The sequence below is a fragment of the Pseudophryne corroboree genome, chromosome 5 (assembly GCF_028390025.1).
Source record: "Pseudophryne corroboree isolate aPseCor3 chromosome 5, aPseCor3.hap2, whole genome shotgun sequence".
NCBI lineage: Eukaryota > Metazoa > Chordata > Amphibia > Anura > Myobatrachidae > Pseudophryne > Pseudophryne corroboree.
This window is the reverse complement of record NC_086448.1, coordinates 4,131,478-4,153,537: the sequence shown is the minus strand read 5'-3', so window position 1 is coordinate 4,153,537 and position 22,060 is coordinate 4,131,478. Positions and strand designations below refer to the sequence as shown.

The window sequence follows — 22,060 nt, the reverse complement described above, 5'->3', positions numbered from 1 at the left end:
AAGGGACCCTCAGGCAGTAGCGGTGGACGCCCTAGTGACACCATGGGTGTTTCAGTCGGTCTATGTGTTCCCTCCTCTTCCTCTCATCTCAAAAATATTGAGAATAATAAGACGAAAAAGAGTGCAGACAATACTCATTGTTCCAGATTGGCCTCGAAGGGCCTGGTATTCAGATCTTCAGGAGATGCTCACAGAAGATCCATAGCCTCTTCCTCTCAGGGAGGACCTGTTGCAGCAGGGGCCCTGCGTGTTCCAAGACTTACCGCGGTTACATTTGACGGCATGGCGGTTGAACACCGAATCCTAGCTGGGAAAGGTATTCCAGAGGAAGTCATCCCTACTCTGATAAAGGCTAGGAAGGAGGTGACGGCGAAACATTATCACCGTATCTGGAGGAAATATGTATCTTGGTGTGAAGCCAAGAATGCTCCTACGGAAGATTTCCACCTGGGCCGTTTTCTCCACTTTCTACAGACAGGAGTGGATATGGGCCTAAAGTTAGGCTCCATAAAGGTACAGATTTCGGCCCTATCTATATTCTTCCAGAAGGAATTGGCTTCTCTCCCAGAAGTCCAGACTTTTGTAAAGGGAGTGCTACACATCCAGCCTCCTTTTGTGCCCCCAGTGGCACCATGGGACCTTAACGTGGTGTTACAGTTCCTAAAATCTCACTGGTTTGAACCTCTTCAAACAGTTGAATTAAAATTTCTCACTTGGAAGGTGGTCATGTTGTTGGCCTTGGCATCTGCAAGGCGGGTGTCCGAATTGGCGGCTTTGTCTCATATAGGCCCCTATCTCATTTTCCATGTGGATAGAGCAGAGTTGAGGACTCATCCTTAATTTTTGCCTAAGGTGGTGTCATCGTTTCATATGAACCAACCTATTGTGGTGCCTGTGGCTACGGGAGACTTGGAGGATTCCATGTCCCTTGATGTAGTCAGGGCCTTAAAAATTTACGTAGCCAGGACGGCTTGGATTAGGAAAACAGAGGCACTGTTTGTCCTGTATGCAGCCAACAAAGTTGGCGCTCCTGCTTCTAAGCAGACTATTGCTCGCTGGATCTGTAACACGATTCAGCAGGCTCATTCTACGGCTGGATTGCCGTTACCAAATTCGGTAAAGGCCCACTCCACTAGGAAGGTGAGCTCTTCTTGGGCGGCTGCCCGAGGCGTCTCGGCTTTACAGCTTTGCCGAGCGGCGACTTGGTCGGGGTTAAACACTTTTGCTAAATTCTACAAGTTTGATACCTTGGCTGAGGAGGACCTCCTGTTTGCTCAATCGGTGCTAGAGAGTCATCCGCACTCTCCCGCCCGGTCTGGAGCTTTGGTATAATCCCCATGGTCCTTACGGAGTCCCCAGCATCCTCTAGGACGTAAGAGAAAATAAGATTTTAAACCTACCGGCAAATCTTTTTCTCCTAGTCCGTAGAGGATGCTGGGCGCCCGTCCCAGTGCGGACATATTTCTGCATGACTTGTATGTAGTTGTTGCTTACATAAGGGTTATGTTACAGTTGGGATCAGTAGTTAGCTGATACTGTTTTGTTCATACTGTTAACTGGTTGCGTATATTCCAGGTTATACGGTGTGGATGGTGTGGGCTGGTATGAATCTTGCCCTTAGATTAACAAAAATCCTTTCCTCGTACTCTCCGTCTCCTCTGGGCACAGTTCTCTAACTGAGGTCTGGAGGAGGGGCATAGAGGGAGGAGCCAGTGCACACCCATCTAAAGTTCTTTATAGTGCCCATGTCTCCTGCGGAGCCGGTCTATACCCCATGGTCCTTACGGAGTCCCCAGCATCCTCTACGGACTAGGAGAAAAAGATTTACCGGTAGGTTTAAAATCTTATTTTCCCTCCTTCCCACAAGCTCAATACTCTTTTTGAGGGAGTTTGGGTGAATCCTGGAAAGATATTTCATATTCCCAAAAGGATTCAAATTGCTTATCCTTTCCCATTAGAGGACAGGAAAAGATGGGAGTCACCCCCGGTGTTAGACAGTGCACTGTCAAGGTTGACAAAAAAGGTGATTCTCCCTGCACCTGGGACGGCTTCACTAAAGGAGCCAGCAGACCGCAAAATGGAGACCACGTTAAAATCTATTTATGTGGCCAATGATGCGCTCATTGATTGCGCATGGGTGAGTCGTGCTATTGAAAAATGGTCCGATAACTTATCAGAAATTGACACGATTGATAGAGACGAGTTACTCCTAACGTTAGGTAACATCAAAGACGCTGCCGCATACATGCTGGAAGCTATGAAGGATATTGGACTCTTGGGTTCAACAGCCGCTACCATGGCAGTATCGGCTCGGAGGGCGTTGTGGATTCGCCAGTGGAATGCTGATACAGATTCCAAAAGAAATATGGAGGCTCTCCCGTATAAAGGTAAGGCCCTATTTGGTGATGGGCTGGATGCGTTAGTCTCGGCGGCTACCGCAGGTAAATCGACATTCTTGCCTTATGCGCCTGCACCGGCAAAAAAGACATATCACTCTCACATGCAGTCCTTTTCGGCCCAACAAATACAAAAAGGCCAAAGGTTCCCCCTTCTTTGCAGGTAGGGGAAGGGGAAAAGGAAAGAAGTCTGCAGCGTCTCCAGGAGAAGAAGTCAACCCCTACTTCTGCCAAATCTGCAGCATGACGCTGGGGCTCCCTTGCGGGAGTCCGCTCGGGTGGGAACACGTCTGAAACTTTTCAGTCAAATTTGGATTCAATCTGGCCTGGACCCATGGGTCTTACAAATATTGTCCCAAGGGTACAGACTGGAGTTTCAAGACGCCCCCCATGCCGATTTTTCAAATCGACCTTGCCAGCTTCTCTTCCAGAAAGAGAGGCAGTAACAACGGCAATTCAAAAACTATGTCAAGATCAGATCATTATCCTGGTACCTTTGTCACAACAAGGAGAAGGTTTTTATTCAAGCATCTTCGTAGTTCCAAAGCCGGACGGCTCGGTCAGACCAATTTTAAACCTGAAAAATCTGAATCTCTACCTGAAAAAGGTTCAAGTTCAAGATGGAATCCCTGAGGGCGGTGATTTCCAGTCTGGAGGAGAGGGACTTCATGGTGTAAGACATAAAGGATGCTTACTTGCATGTTCCCATTTATCCTCCTCACCAAGCTTATCTGAGATTCGCAGTACAGGATTGCCATTACCAGTTCCAGACGTTGCCGTTCGGTCTCTCCACGGCACCAAGGGTATTCACCAAGGTGATGGCGGATATGATGGTCCTCCTTCGTCAAAAAGGAGTCAATATGGGCCCTCATTCCGAGTTGTTCGCTCGCAAGCTGCTTTTAGCAGCTTTGCACACGCTAAGCCGCCGCCTACTGGGAGTGAATCTTAGCTTATCAAAATTGCGACCGAAAGATTCGCAATATTGCGAAAAGACTTCTCTGTGCAGTTTCTGAGTAGCTCGAGACTTACTCTTCCAGTGCGATCAGTTCAGTGCTTGTCATTCCTGGTTTGACGTCAAACACACCCAGCGTTAGCCCAGGCACTCCTCTGTTTCTCCAGCCACTCCCGCGTTTTTCCCAGAAACGGTAGCGTTTTTTCACACACTCCCATAAAACGGCCAGTTTTCGCCCAGAAACACCCACTTTCTGTCAATCACATTACGATCACCAGAACGAAGAAAAAACCTCGTAATGCCGTGAGTAAAATTCCTAACTGCATAGCAAATTTACTTGGCGCAGTCGCACTGCGGACATTGCGCATGTGCATTAGCGACTAATCGCTCCGTTGCGAGAAAAAAATAACGAGCGAGCAACTCTGAATGACCCCCATAATTCCTTATCTGGACGATCTCCTAATAAAAGCGAGATCCAGGGAACAGTTGGTGCGGAACATCGCACGCTCCCTGTCAATACTCCAACAACACTGTTGGATCATGAATTTTCCAAAGTCGCAGTTGGAACCAACGACAAGTTTCTTTTTTAGGGATGATTCTGGACACATAAGTACAGAGAATATTTCTTCCAGTGGAAAAGGCTCTGGAAATCTAGAAAATGGTCAAACAAATATTGAAACCAACAAGATGTCGATCCATCAATTCATTCGGTTGTTGGGGAAAATGGTAGCGGCCTACAAGGCCATACAGTTTGGCCGATTTCATGCCAGAATATTCCAGTGGGACCTGTTGGACAAGTGGTCCGGATCCCACCTACACATGCACCGGAAGATAATCCTGTCCTCCAAAGCCAGGATTTTGCTCCTGTGGTGGCTACACAGTTCTCACCTACTAGAGGGACACAGGTTCGGGATTCAGGACTGGGTCCTGGTAACCACGGATGCAAGTCTCCGAGGCTGGGGAGCTGTCACACAGGGGGAAAGCTTCCATGGAAAATGGTCACTTCAGGAAGCCTGCCTGCACATAAATGTTCTGGAATTGAGAGCCATTTACAATGGTCTTCTACAAGCGGTACATCTTCTTCAAGATCATCCCGTGCAGATCCAGTCGGACAATGTAACAGCAGTCGCGTACATAAACAGGAAAGGCGGAACGAAAAGCAGGGCGACAATGGCAGAGGTGACAAGGATTCTCCTCTGGGCAGAAAGACATGTAAGAGCTCTGTCAGCAATTTTCATTCCGGGAGTGGACAACTGGGAAGCAGTCTTCCTCAGCAGACACAATCTCCATCCCGTAGAGTGGGGCCTCCACCAAGAAGTCTTCGCAGAGGTGACAAGTCTTTGGGGAGTTCCTCAAGTAGACATGATGGCATCTCGTCGAAACAAGAAGCTTCAGAGATATTGTTCCAGATCGAGAGACCCTCAAGCAATAGCAATGGATGCACTGTTGACCCAGTGGGTGTTTCGGTCGGTATATGTGTTCCCTCCACTTCCACTGATTCCAAAAGTTCTCAAAATAAGAAGAAGAACAAGAGTTCGAGCAATCTTCATTGCCCCAGACTGACCAAGGAGGGCTTGGTATCCAGATCTTCAGGAGTTGCTCATAGAAGATCCTCTGCCTCTTCCTCCTCGAGAGGACCTGCTGCAGCAGGGGCCGTGTGTTTATCAAGACTTACCGCGGCTACGTTTGACGGCATGGCTGTTGAGCACCGGATCCTAGCCCGAAAGGGTATTCCCAAGGAAGTCATTCCCACTCTTATTCAGGCCAGGAAAGGAGTAACGTCTAAACATTACCACCGTATTTGGAGAAAATATGTGTCTTGGTGTGAATCTAAGAAGGCTCCTACGGAAGAGTTTGAATTGGGACGTTTTCTCCGTTTTCTCCAGGCTGGTGTGGATGCGGGCCTTAGATTGGGGTCAATCAAGGTCCAGATTTCGGCCTTATCAGTTTTCTTTCAAAAACAATTGGCCTCCTTTCCAGAAGTTCAGACGTTTGTGAAAGGGGTTCTGCACATCCAGTCTCCATTTGTGCCTCCAGTGGCACAATGGGACCTTAATGTGGTGTTGCAGTTCCTTCAATCAGATTGGTTTGAACCTCTGCAGGAGATAGAATAGAAGTTTCTCACTTGGAAAGTGGTGATGCTTTTGGCCTTGGCATCCGCAAGGCGGGTATCTGAGTTGGGGGCCTTGTCTCACAAGAGCCCTTACCTGATCTTCCATGAAGATAGGGCGGAGTTGAGAACTCGCCAACATTTTCTTCCAAAGGTGGTTTCATCTTTCCACATAAACCAACCGATTGTGGTGCCAGTAGCTACTGATACTTTCACTGAGTCAAAGTCTCTAGATGTGGTTAGAGCTTTGAAGCTTTATGTCGCAAGAACAGCTCGGATACGGAAAACAGAGGCTCTGTTTGTCCTGTATGCTCCCAGCAAGATTGGGTGTCCTGCTTCTAAGCAGACTATTGCGCGCTGGATCAGAGGTACGATTCAGCACGCTCATTCTACGGCAGGATTGCCGATACCGAAGTCGGTGAAGGCCCATTCTACTATGAAAGTGGGCTCATCCTGGGCGGCTGCCCGGGGCGTCTCGGCTTTACAACTTTGCTGAGCGGCTACTTGGTCAGGGTCAAACACATTTGCTAAGTTTTATAACACTTTGGCCGATGAGGACCTCAAGTTTGGTCAGTCGGTGCTGCAGAGTCATCCGCACTCTCCCGTCCGTACTGGAGGTTTGGTATAACCCCATGGTACTGAAGTGGACACCAGCATCCTCTAGGACGTATGAAAAAATAGGATTTTAATACCTACCGGTAAATCCTTTTCTCCTAGTCCGTAGAGGATGCTGGGCACCCGACCCAGTGCGTACTTTACCTGCAGTTTGTTCATTTTAGTTACACAGGTGTTGTTACATTTGTTTTCAGCATGTTGCTGCAAATGGTTCATGCCTGTTGGCGTGTTTTGTTGAATGCCATGTTGTGCGGTATGCTTGAGGTGTGAGCTGGTAAGAATCTCACCATTAGTATAAAAGTAAATCCTTTCCTCAAAATGTCTGTCTCCCTGGGCACAGTTCCTATAACTGAGGTCTGGAGGAGGGGCATAGAGGGAGGAGCCAGTTCACACCCTTTGAAAAGTCTTAAAGTGCCCATGGCTCCTGCGGAACCGTCTATACCCCATGGTACTGAAGTGGACCCCAGCATCCTACGGACTAGGAGAAAAGGATTTACCGGTAGGTATTAAAATCCTATTTCCACCAACCAATAGTAGTTTCCAACCTGATATCTCTATCACTGCTGAGAACTCTGCAATCATCCCGACCCCACAAGCTCGCTGCTTAGGTGTCATCCTGACTCTGATCTGTCCTTTATCCCCACATTCACTCTGTCTCACAGTCATGTTACATACATCTAAGAAACATCCAGAATACAATCACCCCGACCCCACAAGCTCGCTGCCTAGGTGTCACCCTGACTCTGATCTGTCCTTTATCCCACATTCAATCTGTCTCAAGATCATGTTACATACATCTAAGAAACATCCAGAATACGCCCTTATCTTACACAAGACACAGCTAACACTCTAATCCACGCTCTCATCATCCCCCGCACTGATTACTGTAATAGTCTCCTGACCGGTCTTCCCAGACATAGGCTCTCACCACTACAATCCATTCTGACTGCAGCTGCGAGGCTAATCTTCCTCGCCAGACGTTCATCGTCTGCAGATCCGCTCTGTCAGTCCCTCCATTGGTTACCGGTATTCTACCGTATTCAATATACAAGGCCATTACCCAAACTACACCAACATACATCACTTCACTCATCTCACAATGGGGGCAGATGTATTAACCTGGAGAAGGCATAAGGAAGTGATAAACCAGTGATAAAGGCACCAGCCAATCAGCTCCAATATGCAAATTGACAGTTAAGGAAGTGACTGGCTGGTGCGTTTATCACCTTGCACATATCACTGGTTTATCACTTCATTATGCCTTCTCCAGGTTATACATCTGCCCCCTTATCGCCCAACCCAACCTCTCCGCTCTGCACAGGTTCTGCGTCTCTCATCCACACTCATTACTCGCTCCCACTCACGATTACAGGTCTTTCTTCAGGCTGCACCCACTCTGTGGAATGCACTCCCACGCACAATAAGACTCTCCTCTAGTCTCCAAACCTTCAGGCGTTCCCTGAAAACTCACCTCTTCAGACAGCCTATCACATTCCAGAACCGCCCACATTACCTTCATAAGCTTTCCTATCCGATTATATCCCCACAGTACAGTACACACATATCCTCCACATATCTTCTCTCTCTTCACTTTCCCATCCTCCTGACCCCAGGCCAACATCACTCTATGGCCATATCATACATCACACGAGACCCTTTGCAATCTGGTGGACCATTATGTAATAGATATCACCTATCCTTGTGTATCTATAGAGTGTAAGCTTCGAGCAGGGCCCTCCTACCTCTGTCTGTTATTACCCAGTTTTGTTTTATCATTGTTGTTTCCAATTGTAAAACGCAACGGAATATTCTGCACTATATAAGACACTGTTGTTGTTATTATTATTATTTATTAATAATAATAATAATAATACTGATTCTGAAAGGTGCAGTACTCCAGGCTGTCACTAGGTGGCAGTATGTAATCTACTAGCTGTAAGGGACTGTACTCTGTATAATCACATGTAGCACACATGTCTGTATATCTCTAGTATGTACTGTATGATCACATGTAGCTCACCTCTGTGCTCTCTGTGTGATCACATGTAGCTCACCTCTGTGCGATCACATGTAGCTCACCTCTGTGCACTCTGTGCGATCACATGTAGCTCTCCTCTGTGCACTCTGTGCGATCACATGTAGCTCACCTCTGTGCGAGCACATGTAGCTCACCTCTGTGCAATCACATGTAGCTCACCTCTGTGTGATCACATGTAGCTCACCTCTGTGTGATCACATGTAGCTCTCCTCTGTGCTCTCTGTATGATCACATGTAGCTCTCTGTGTGGTCACATGTAGCTCTCCTCTGTGCTTTCTGTATGATCACATGTAGCTCTCCTCTGTGCTTTCTGTATGATCACATGTAGCTCTCCTCTGTGCTTTCTGTATGATCACATGTAGCTCTCTGTGTGGTCACATGTAGCTCACCTCTGTGCTTTCTGTATGATCACATGTAGCTTTCCTCTGTGCTTTCTGTATGATCACATGTAGCTCTCCTCTGTGCTTTCTGTATGATCACATGTAGCTCTCCTCTGTGCTTTCTGTATGATCACATGTAGCTCTCCTCTGTGCTTTCTGTATGATCACATGTAGCTCTCCTCTGTGCTTTCTGTATGATCACATGTAGCTCTCCTCTGTGCTTTCTGTATGATCACATGTAGCTCTCCTCTGTGCTTTCTGTATGATCACATGTAGCTCTCCTCTGTGCTTTCTGTATGATCACATGTAGCTCTCCTCTGTGCTTTCTGTATGATCACATGTAGCTCTCCTCTGTGCTTTCTGTATGATCACATGTAGCTCTCCTCTGTGCTTTCTGTATGATCACATGTAGCTCTCCTCTGTGCTTTCTGTATGATCACATGTAGCTCTCCTCTGTGCTCTCTGTATGATCACATGTAGCTCTCTGTGCTCTCTGTATGATCACATGTAGCTCTCCTCTGTGCTCTCTGTATGATCACATGTAGCTCTCCTCTGTGCTCTCTGTATGATCACATGTAGCTCTCCTCTGTGCTTTCTGTATGATCACATGTAGCTCTCTGTGTGGTCACATGTAGCTCACCTCTGTGCTTTCTGTATGATCACATGTAGCTCTCCTCTGTGCTTTCTGTATGATCACATGTAGCTCTCCTCTGTGCTCTCTGTATGATCACATGTAGCTCTCCTCTGTGCTTTCTGTATGATCACATGTAGCTCTCCTCTGTGCTTTCTGTATGATCACATGTAGCTCTCCTCTGTGCGATCACATGTAGCTCACCTCTGTGCAATCACATGTAGCTCACCTCTGTGTGATCACATGTAGCTCACCTCCGTGCTCTCTATGATCACATGTAGCTCTCCTCTGTGCTCTCTGTATGATCACATGTAGCTCTCTGTGTGGTCACATGTAGCTCTCCTCTGTGCTTTCTGTATGATCACATGTAGCTCTCCTCTGTGCTTTCTGTATGATCACATGTAGCTCTCCTCTGTGCTTTCTGTATGATCACATGTAGCTCTCTGTGTGGTCACATGTAGCTCACCTCTGTGCTTTCTGTATGATCACATGTAGCTCTCCTCTGTGCTTTCTGTATGATCACATGTAGCTCTCCTCTGTGCTTTCTGTATGATCACATGTAGCTCTCCTCTGTGCTTTCTGTATGATCACATGTAGCTCTCCTCTGTGCTTTCTGTATGATCACATGTAGCTCTCCTCTGTGCTTTCTGTATGATCACATGTAGCTCTCCTCTGTGCGATCACATGTAGCTCTCCTCTGTGCGATCACATGTAGCTCTCCTCTGTGCGATCACATGTAGCTCTCCTCTGTGCGATCACATGTAGCTCTCCTCTGTGCGATCACATGTAGCTCTCCTCTGTGCGATCACATGTAGCTCTCCTCTGTGCGATCACATGTAGCTCTCCTCTGTGCGATCACATGTAGCTCACCTCTGTGCGATCACATGTAGCTCACCTCTGTGCGATCACATGTAGCTCACCTCTGTGCGATCACATGTAGCTCACCTCTGTGCGATCACATGTAGCTCACCTCTGTGCGATCACATGTAGCTCTCCTCTGTGCACTCTGTGCGATCACATGTAGCTCACCTCTGTGCGAGCACATGTAGCTCACCTCTGTGCAATCACATGTAGCTCACCTCTGTGTGATCACATGTAGCTCACCTCCGTGCTCTCTATGATCACATGTAGCTCTCTGTGTGGTCACATGTAGCTCTCCTCTGTGCTTTCTGTATGATCACATGTAGCTCTCCTCTGTGCTTTCTGTATGATCACATGTAGCTCTCCTCTGTGCTTTCTGTATGATCACATGTAGCTCTCTGTGTGGTCACATGTAGCTCACCTCTGTGCTTTCTGTATGATCACATGTAGCTCTCCCCTGTTCTTTCTGTATGATCACATGTAGCTCTCCTCTGTGCTTTCTGTATGATCACATGTAGCTCTCCTCTGTGCTTTCTGTATGATCACATGTAGCTCTCCTCTGTGCTTTCTGTATGATCACATGTAGCTCTCCTCTGTGCTTTCTGTATGATCACATGTAGCTCTCCTCTGTGCTTTCTGTATGATCACATGTAGCTCTCCTCTGTGCTTTCTGTATGATCACATGTAGCTCTCCTCTGTGCTTTCTGTATGATCACGTAGCTCTCCTCTGTGCTCTCTGTATGATCACATGTAGCTCTCCTCTGTGCTCTCTGTATGATCACATGTAGCTCTCCTCTGTGCTTTCTGTATGATCACATGTAGCTCTCCTCTGTGCTTTCTGTATGATCACATGTAGCTCTCCTCCGTGCTTTCTGTATGATCACATGTAGCTCTCCTCCGTGCTCTCTGTATGATCACATGTAGCTCTCCTCCGTGCTTTCTGTATGATCACATGTAGCTCTCCTCTGTGCTTTCTGTATGATCACATGTAGCTCTCCTCTGTGCTCTCTGTATGATCACATGTAGCTCTCCTCTGTGCTTTCTGTATGATCACATGTAGCTCTCCTCTGTGCTTTCTGTATGATCACATGTAGCTCTCCTCTGTGCTCTCTGTATGATCACATGTAGCTCTCCTCTGTGCTCTCTGTATGATCACATGTAGCTCTCCTCTGTGCTCTCTGTATGATCACATGTAGCTCTCCTCTGTGCTTTCTGTATGATCACATGTAGCTCTCCTCTGTGCTTTCTGTATGATCACATGTAGCTCTCCTCTGTGCTTTCTGTATGATCACATGTAGCTCTCCTCCGTGCTCTCTGTATGATCACATGTAGCTCTCCTCTGTGCTCTCTGTATGATCACATGTAGCTCTCCTCCGTGCTCTCTGTATGATCACATGTAGCTCTCCTCTGTGCTTTCTGTATGATCACATGTAGCTCTCCTCCGTGCTCTCTGTATGATCACATGTAGCTCTCCTCTGTGCTTTCTGTATGATCACATGTAGCTCTCCTCTGTGCTCTGTATGATCACATGTAGCTCTCCTCTGTGCTCTCTGTATGATCACATGTAGCTCTCCTCTGTGCTTTCTGTATGATCACATGTAGCTCTCCTCTGTGCTTTCTGTATGATCACATGTAGCTCTCCTCTGTGCTTTCTGTATGATCACATGTAGCTCTCCTCTGTGCTTTCTGTATGATCACATGTAGCTCTCCTCTGTGCTTTCTGTATGATCACATGTAGCTCTCCTCTGTGCTCTCTGTATGATCACATGTAGCTCTCCTCTGTGCTTTCTGTATGATCACATGTAGCTCTCCTCTGTGCTTTCTGTATGATCACATGTAGCTCTCCTCTGTGCTCTCTGTATGATCACATGTAGCTCTCCTCTGTGCTTTCTGTATGATCACATGTAGCTCTCCTCTGTGCTCTCTGTATGATCACATGTAGCTCTCCTCTGTGTGATCACATGTAGCTCTCTGTATGATCACATGTAGCTCTCCTCTGTGCTTTCTGTATGATCACATGTAGCTCTCCTCTGTGCTTTCTGTATGATCACATGTAGCTCTCCTCTGTGCTTTCTGTATGATCACATGTAGCTCTCCTCTGTGCTTTCTGTATGATCATATGTAGCTCTCCTCTGTGCTTTCTGTATGATCACATGTAGCTCTCCTCTGTGCTTTCTGTATGATCACATGTAGCTCTCCTCTGTGCTTTCTGTATGATCACATGTAGCTCTCCTCTGTGCTTTCTGTATGATCACATGTAGCTCTCCTCTGTGCTTTCTGTATGATCACATGTAGCTCTCCTCTGTGCTTTCTGTATGATCACATGTAGCTCTCCTCTGTGCTCTCTGTATGATCACATGTAGCTCTCCTCTGTGCTTTCTGTATGATCACATGTAGCTCTCCTCTGTGCTTTCTGTATGATCACATGTAGCTCTCCTCTGTGCTCTCTGTATGATCACATGTAGCTCTCCTCTGTGCTTTCTGTATGATCACATGTAGCTCTCCTCTGTGCTCTCTGTATGATCACATGTAGCTCTCCTCTGTGTGATCACATGTAGCTCTCTGTATGATCACATGTAGCTCTCCTCTGTGCTTTCTGTATGATCACATGTAGCTCTCCTCTGTGCTTTCTGTATGATCACATGTAGCTCTCCTCTGTGCTTTCTGTATGATCACATGTAGCTCTCCTCTGTGCTTTCTGTATGATCATATGTAGCTCTCCTCTGTGCTTTCTGTATGATCACATGTAGCTCTCCTCTGTGCTCTCTGTATGATCACATGTAGCTCTCCTCTGTGCTTTCTGTATGATAACATGTAGCTCTCCTCTGTGCTTTCTGTATGATCACATGTAGCTCTCCACTGTGCTTTCTGTATGATCACATGTAGCTCTCCTCTGTGCTTTCTGTATGATCACATGTAGCTCTCCTCTGTGCTCTCTGTATGATCACATGTAGCTCTCCTCTGTGTGATCACATGTAGCTCACCTCCGTGCTCTGTATGATCACATGTAGCTCTCCTCCGTGCTCTCTGTATGATCACATGTAGCTCTCCTCTGTGCTCTCTGTATGATCACATGTAGCTCTTCTCTGTGCTTTCTGTATGATCACATGTAGCTCTCCTCTGTGCTTTCTGTATGATCACATGTAGCTCTCCTCTGTGCTTTCTGTATGATCACATGTAGCTCTCCTCTGTGCTTTCTGTATGATCACATGTAGCTCTCCTCTGTGCTTTCTGTATGATCACATGTAGCTCTTCTCTGTGCTCTCTGTATGATCACATGTAGCGTGTCCTGCTGCCTGATAATAACACGTACTTTGCTGTGCTCTCTCCCCCCAGGTTGGAACCTGCCCGCCTACCTGACTGTGCTGATTGCCCTAGGAAACATTGGCCCGCTGGCCGTCACACTTAGTCATCGCCTGTGCCCACCTGGCCGTGTGTCTGAGCCGTGGCTGATTCGCTCCATCCATGGACTGAGCCTCCTGTCTGCGGCCTTCCTGGCTGTGTTCTGGAACCGGCGTGTGCTGGTGGCCGGGGCGGAGCACAGCGTGCCGTACCTGCTTCTGGCATATCTGCTGTCCCTGGGCTGTTGTACCTCTAACGTCACCTTCCTGCCCTTCATGTACCGTTTCCCCCAGCAGTACGTGCGCAGTTTCTTCATCGGGCAGGGCCTCAGTGCGCTGTTTCCCTGCGTGCTTGCGTTGGGGCAAGGTGTCGGGCGACTGGAGTGCAGGAATAACACCTATAACAACGCCAGCGAGCCCCACTACATGCCCATAAACTTCTCTGCCGCCTCCTACTTCTGGGGACTCTTTTCTCTGCTCGCTGTGTCCGCCCTGGCGTTCGCCTTCCTGCTAGTTTGGCATAAAAGAGCCACAAAGGAATCAGGGCAAGAACTTGGCGCAGAGATAGTTCAACAGGACGGGGAGAGATCCGAAGACTCCAATCCCTTGAGAAGTCCTGAGGAGGAGAAGGCCCGGGACCCCGTGGAAGTGGAGGTGCGGACGTTCTGGACATCCCGTAATATCTACCTGCTGCTTCTGCTGGGAGTGTCCAATGCCCTGAGCAACGGGGTGCTACCTTCAGTGCAGACCTACAGCTGCTTACCCTATGGGGCCGACGCTTACCACCTGTCTGTCATACTGAGCAACATTGCCAATCCAGCCGCGTGCTTCATCGCCATGTGTGTCCTGTGCAGGTAAGTCGGAGGGGTAGGTGGTCAAATGTACCTGATCATACTGCACCGAGCTGGGTACCTGTATCAGAAATACCCCAAACCAGGGGTCCTGGAGCAGTGACTACAGACCCACTGCACTCTTCTCAATGCCAGTCCCCATGACCCTAGATTGTAAAACTGCGGTAACCAGGCCGGGGGTCCCGGATCAGTGACTACAGACCCACTGCACTCTTCTCAATGCCAGTCCCCATGACCCTAGATTGTAAAACTGCGGGAACCAGGCCGGGGGTCCCGGAGCAGTGACTACAGACCCACTGCACTCTTCTCAATGCCAGTCCCCATGACCCTAGATTGTAAAACTGCGGTAACCAGGCCGGGGGTCCCGGATCAGTGACTACAGACCCACTGCACTCTTCTCAATGCCAGTCCCCATGACCCTAGATTGTAAAACTGCGGTAACCAGGCCGGGGGTCCCGGATCAGTGACTACAGACCCACTGCACTCTTCTCAATGCCAGTCCCCATGACCCTAGATTGTAAAACTGCGGTAACCAGGCCGGGGGTCCCGGAGCAGTGACTACAGACCCACTGCACTCTTCTCAATGCCAGTCCCCATGACCCTAGATTGTAAAACTGCGGTAACCAGGCCGGGGGTCCCGGATCAGTGACTACAGACCCACTGCACTCTTCTCAATGCCAGTCCCCATGACCCTAGATTGTAACACTGCGGTAACCAGGCCGGGGGTCCCGGAGCAGTGACTACAGACCCACTGCACTCTTCTCAATGCCAGTCCCCATGACCCTAGATTGTAAAACTGCGGTAACCAGGCCGGGGGTCCCGGATCAGTGACTACAGACCCACTGCACTCTTCTCAATGCCAGTCCCCATGACCCTAGATTGTAAAACTGCGGTAACCAGGCCGGGGGTCCCGGATCAGTGACTACAGACCCACTGCACTCTTCTCAATGCCAGTCCCCATGACCCTAGATTGTAAAACTGCGGTAACCAGGCCGGGGGTCCCGGATCAGTGACTACAGACCCACTGCACTCTTCTCAATGCCAGTCCCCATGACCCTAGATTGTAAAACTGCGGTAACCAGGCCGGGGGTCCCGGAGCAGTGACTACAGACCCACTGCACTCTTCTCAATGCCAGTCCCCATGACCCTAGATTGTAAAACTGCGGTAACCAGGCCGGGGGTCCCGGCGCAGTGACTACAGACCCACTGCACTCTTCTCAATGCCAGTCCCCATGACCCTAGATTGTAAAACTGCGGTAACCAGGCCGGGGGTCCCGGCGCAGTGACTACAGACCCACTGCACTCTTCTCAATGCCAGTCCCCATGACCCTAGATTGTAAAACTGCGGTAACCAGGCCGGGGGTCCCGGATCAGTGACTACAGACCCACTGCACTCTTCTCAATGCCAGTCCCCATGACCCTAGATTGTAAAACTGCGGTAACCAGGCCGGGGGTCCCGGCGCAGTGACTACAGACCCACTGCACTCTTCTCAATGCCAGTCCCCATGACCCTAGATTGTAAAACTGCGGTAACCAGGCCGGGGGTCCCGGAGCAGTGACTACAGACCCACTGCACTCTTCTCAATGCCAGTCCCCATGACCCTAGATTGTAAAACTGCGGTAACCAGGCCGGGGGTCCCGGATCAGTGACTACAGACCCACTGCACTCTTCTCAATGCCAGTCCCCATGACCCTAGATTGTTAAACTGCGGTAACCAGGCCGGGGGTCCCGGATCAGTGACTACAGACCCACTGCACTCTTCTCAATGCCAGTCCCCATGACCCTAGATTGTAAAACTGCGGTAACCAGGCCGGGGGTCCCGGAGCAGTGACTACAGACCCACTGCACTCTTCTCAATGCCAGTCCCCATGACCCTAGATTGTAAAACTGCGGTAACCAGGCCGGGGGTCCCGGAGCAGTGACTACAGACCCACTGCATTCTTCTCAATGCCAGTCCCCATGACCCTAGATTGTAAAACTGCGGTAACCAGGCCGGGGGTCCCGGATCAGTGACTACAGACCCACTGCACTCTTCTCAATGCCAGTCCCCATGACCCTAGATTGTAAAACTGCGGTAACCAGGCCGGGGGTCCCGGAGCAGTGACTACAGACCCACTGCACTCTTCTCAATGCCAGTCCCCATGACCCTAGATTGTAAAACTGCGGTAACCAGGCCGGGGGTCCCGGCGCAGTGACTACAGACCCACTGCACTCTTCTCAATGCCAGTCCCCATGACCCTAGATTGTAAAACTGCGGTAACCAGGCCGGGGGTCCCGGCGCAGTGACTACAGACCCACTGCACTCTTCTCAATGCCAGTCCCCATGACCCTAGATTGTAAAACTGCGGTAACCAGGCCGGGGGTCCCGGCGCAGTGACTACAGACCCACTGCACTCTTCTCAATGCCAGTCCCCATGACCCTAGATTGTAAAACTGCGGTAACCAGGCCGGGGGTCCCGGATCAGTGACTACAGACCCACTGCACTCTTCTCAATGCCAGTCCCCATGACCCTAGATTGTAAAACTGCGGTAACCAGGCCGGGGGTCCCGGAGCAGTGACTACAGACCCACTGCACTCTTCTCAATGCCAGTCCCCATGACCCTAGATTGTAAAACTGCGGTAACCAGGCCGGGGGTCCCGGAGCAGTGACTACAGACCCACTGCACTCTTCTCAATGCAGTTAGGGGCGGTCCCCGTGGCCGGGAGTTTCTCCCAGTGATGTACTTACTGCACATGTATATTACTGGTGTAACTATAAATACACTGGGGTATATTTACTAAGCTCCCGATTTTGACCGAGATGCCGTTTTTTCATCAAAGTGTCATCTCGGTCAATCTCGGTCATTTACTAAACACTAATCACGGCAGTGATGAGGGCATTCGTAATTTTTTTCTAGTTCAGGTAAAAAATTACGAATGAATACACCATCGGTCAAATTACGCCTGTTTAAGTATGAATCTCGGTCATTTACTAAGAAGTGCAAAGCAAAAAAACCCAAAACACTGCCGTGAAAAATTACAATTCGTAAAAAAGTCCTAAAAAAAAACAGACCTGCTTTTTTTATTCGTGATTTGAGATGCATGCAGGGATCCATGAGATCCGTGCATGTATATCAGTGGGAAGGGGTTGGTAAGTGTTTTTTTTTGCCAAAAAAAATTGCGTGGGGTCCCCCCTCCTAAGCATAACCAGCCTCGGGCTCTTTGAGCCGATCCTGGTTGCAGAAATATGGGGGGAAAAATGACAGGGGTTCCCCCATATTTAAGCAACCAGCATCGGGCTCTGCGCCTGGTCCTGGTCCCAAAAATACGGGGGACAAAAAGAGTAGGGGTCCCCGTATTTTTAAAACCAGCACCGGGCTCCACTAGCTGGACAGATAATGCCACAGCCGGGGGTCACTTTTATACAGCGCCCTGCGGCCGTGGCATCAAAAATCCAACTAGTCACCCCTGGCCGGGGTACCCTGGGGGAGTGGGGACCCCTTCAATCAAGGGGTCCCCCCCCCCCCAGCCACCCAAGGGCCAGGGGTGAAGCCCGAGGCTGTCCCCCCCCATCCAATGGGCTGCGGATGGGAGGGCTGATAGCCTTTGTTGTAAAATCAAAGATATTGTTTTTAGTAGCAGTACTACAAGTCCCAGCAAGCCTCCCCCGCATGCTGGTACTTGGAGAACCACAAGTACCAGCATGCGGCGGAAAAACGGGCCCGCTGGTACCTGTAGTACTACCACTAAAAAAATACCCAAAAAAACACAAGACACACACACCGTGAAAGTATAATTTTATTACATACATACACACATACATACATACTTACCTTATGTTCCCACGCAGGTCGGTCCTCTTCTCCAGTAGAATCCAAGGGGTACCTGTTGAAGAAATTCTACTCACCAGATCCAGTGGTCCAGGCTCCTCGGCAAATCCAGGGATAATCCACGTACTTGAATAAAACAAAAAAACGGTTGCCCGACCACGAACTGAAAGGTGACCCATGTTTGCACATGGGTCACCTTTCCACGAATGCCAGAAACCCACTTTGCCTTCTGGCTAAGTGGGTTTCTTCAGCCAATCAGGGAGTGCCACGTTGTAGCACTCTCCTGATCAGCTGTGTGCTCCTGTCCTCACTGACAGGCGGCACACGGCAGTGTTACAATGTAGCGCCTATGCGCTACATTGTAACCAATGATGGGAACTTTCTGCCCTGCGGTTGACCTAAAGTGACGTCACCGCTGAGCAGAACGTTCCCATCATTGGTTACAATGTAGCGCATAGGCGCTACATTGTAACACTGCCGCGTGCTGCCTGTCAGTGAGGACAGGACCACACAGCTGATCAGGAGAGTGCTACAACGTGGCACTCCCTGATTGGCTGAAGAAACCCACTTAGCCAGAAGGCAAAGTGGGTTTCTGGCATTCGTGGAAAGGTGACCCATGTGCAAACATGGGTCACCTTTCAGTTCGTGGTCGGGCAACCGTTTTTTTTTATTTATTCAAGTACGTGGATTATCCCTGGATTTGCCGAGGAGCCTGGACCACTGGATCTGGTGAGTAGAATTTCTTCAACAGGTAGCCCTTGGATTCTACTGGAGAAGAGGACCGACCTGCGTGAGAACATAAGGTAAGTATGTATGTATGTGTGTATGTATGTAATAAAATTATACTTTCACGGTGTGTGTGTCTTGTGTTTTTTTGGGTATTTTTTTAGTGGTAGTACTACAGGTACCAGCGGGCCCGTTTTTCCGCCGCATGCTGGTACTTGTGGTTCTCCAAGTACCAGCATGCGGGGGAGGCTTGCTGGGACTTGTAGTACTGCTACTAAAAACAATATCTTTTCATTATCACAAATGGCTATCAGCCTCCCCATCCGCAGCCCATTGGATGGGGGGGGACAGCCTCGGGCTTCACCCCTGGCCCTTGGGTGGCTGGGGGGGGGGACCCCTTGATTGAAGGGGTCCCCACTCCCCCAGGGTACCCCGGCCAGGGGTGACTAGTTGGATTTTTGATGCCACGGCCGCAGGGCACTGTATAAAAGTGACCCCCGGCTGTGGCATTATCTGTCCAGCTAGTGGAGCCCGGTGCTGGTTTTAAAAATACGGGGGACCCCTACTCTTTTTGTCCCCCGTATTTTTGGAACCAGGACCAGGCGCAGAGCCCGATGCTGGTTGCTTAAATATGGGGGAACCCCTGTCAATTTTTTCCCCATATTTCTGCAACCAGGATCGGCTCAAAGAGCCCGAGGCTGGTTATGCTTAGGAGGGGGGACCCCACGCATTTTTTTTTGGGATTTTACATTGTTTAATTAAAAAAAAAAAAAATAAGAACCCCAGCATGGATCACACAGATCCGGCCGAGATTGATTGTAAAAAAAAACGGCAGTGTTTTGCTAATCACTGCCGTAAAAATAGGTAAAAAAAAACGAATGACATCGACATCGGAAGCAAAGAAAAATACGAATACGACAGCTTAGTAAATCCATCGTAATCAATTCAAAAAGTTGCAGTTTTACACTGTCGATGTCATTCGTGATTGAACTTTGACCTATTTTCGGAAATTACGAATCTTAGTAAATATACCCCACAGACTTTCTTGCAAAAGTATTCACTACCCCCCCCCCCCCCCCCCCCCTCCCAACGAGTCAGCGGATTTGATTTTTTTACTTATCACTTCCGCTGGCGATTCAAAAGGCGGCATTCTTCTCATATGGCAGGTGGGGTGCGGAGGTGGGTGCCAATCGCGGCTAGCAACAGTCCTGGCTAGGGGTGATTCCAGGCTTAGGGGGTAACACGGCAATGTGTGTGGTCTGTGTCAGATCTCTTATTACCAGATATCTCCGTTACCATAATTCGCTGCAGATATTACTGATGAGAAATTTGATTATCGGCAAACAAGGAAAGTTTGGACAGTTGGAGCTTTATATTCCGTTACTGGGGTGAGAGTTTTTGTATTGATGGTGACATGGAACATATTAGACTCTATTGTGGTTCTAGTAGTTCTTACATGGGGTTTATGATAGATACAATAGCTCTTTGATCGATAAGATTTCTGCATCGGGTTTACATGATAAGTTGTGATTATTTTACAGGTAGGTGTGTTCCCATGTCTGAGCGCTGTGTCCCTTATATGTGTTTTTATTTGGGGTAAGTGTCTGTCAGGTTTACACGCTGGGCCTGATTGAGATTTGTAAGTAAAGCACAAAAAGCTGTAACTATATATCTGGAACAAACCATGCTGCCATGCAAGGGGAGGAAATACAGTATATTGTTTCCGTGCAGGGTAAATACTGGCTGCTTCTGCATGTAGCCCACAAGTTACACAGCTTTTATTTTTACACTGCAGCACCCCCCTCCCAAATCTCTCTCTGCACATGTTACATCGGCCCCGCCTGCAGTGCAGCATGGTGTTACCTTGGTCTCTCTGCACATGTTACATCGGCCCCACCTGCACTGCACATGGATTTGCCCAGTTACTAGCTCTTTTGGTTTGCTTCCACATCTGAATAACCCCCACTGTTTGGTAGTGGGCCTGAGCGGTAGGTACTGAATCTCCGTCCACCCTGTGTGCCCTCCCACCTCCTCCGGACCTTCAGTCTCTGTTTTACCTTTACAACATAGCTCCACCCTCCTATGGGGACTCAGAGCTGGGTGACCGCGCCAGTAGCTGGTGTCTGGCATCCGTCACTACCTCGCTTTCTATGCCCGGGAAGGACAGGAGACTCCTACATGCTGCACTATGTCCGCCATCAGCCATAGCCTATTGAACGTAGTGCTTCAGTGACATGTGCTGGAGCCTGCCTCCCAGGGTGCAGTGAGCAGCAGCAAGCCCCCTCTGGGTGCGCCATCTTGGTAAGCCCATGCATTCCTGTTTGGGGAGATCCTTGTAGTATTGGTACCACTCCATGGTGGCTGCCCGCCCTACGCCAGATGTTAGACGCCACTGTCCGTCAGCTAGGAGTGTGGCTTGTTCTGTGACTGGTCACGTGACCCTTCCTGCCAGGGTGACTTCTCTATACATAGTGCATGCTAACTGCCTTCCTGCAGATAATGGGGGTAATTCCAAGTTGATCGCAGCAGGATTTTTGATAGCAACTGGGCAAAACCATGTGCACTGCAGGGGGGGCAGATATAACATGTGCAGAGAGAGTTAGATTTGGGTGGGTTATTTTATTTCTGTGCAGGGTAAATACTGGCTGCTTTATTTTTACACTGCAAATTAGATTGCAGATTGAACACACCACACCCAAATCTAACTCTCTCTGCACATGTTATATCTGCCCCACCTGCAGTGCACATGGTTTTACCCAGTTGCTATCAAAAATCCTGCTGCGATCAACTTGGAATTACCCCCATAATCACCGTTCTCTCTGTCCACTCTCTTGTCTTTAGGCCTTATTCAGAGTGTTAGCAGCTGGGCAAAACCATGTGCAGTGCAGGTGGGGCAGATGTAACATGTGCAGAGAGAGTAAAGCTAGGTACACACTATACAATTATCTGGCAGATAATATGTGGTTGGAATGAAAATCTGGTAAGGGATGAAAGTAAATGACAATCGACCATTTGCTCCCAAACACTGGAATACTAACGAAACCTGTCGTTCATCCAAGTTGGTTAAAATTGTGATTCAGGACACACACACAACCTATGTACACTGCACCCCCCACCATATACTGCCCCTATATACACACACCACACCCCCATACCCCTTTATATAGTGCCCACTATAGACAGGGCACCCTCCTTACTCCATATAGCACTCCCGCCATATACTGCATACACCACTCCCCATATACTGCCCCTATATACACACTGCACCCCCCATACCCTTTTCTTTAGTGCCAACTATATGCAGGGCACACCCCCTTACTCCATATACTGCTCCCGCCATATTCCACA

General features: G+C 48.9%; 1 protein-coding gene across 1 annotated transcript in view; it reads left to right on the top strand.

The window, feature by feature from the left end:
- SLC52A2 (solute carrier family 52 member 2) overlaps positions 1-22,060 on the top strand; it is a 218,210-nt gene that overhangs the window by 152,304 nt on the left and 43,846 nt on the right. Inside the window, exon 6 of the mRNA XM_063921069.1 lies at positions 13,320-14,178. Within this exon, the coding sequence (XP_063777139.1) occupies positions 13,320-14,178 (859 nt within the window). The remainder of the gene's footprint in view (positions 1-13,319; positions 14,179-22,060) is intronic.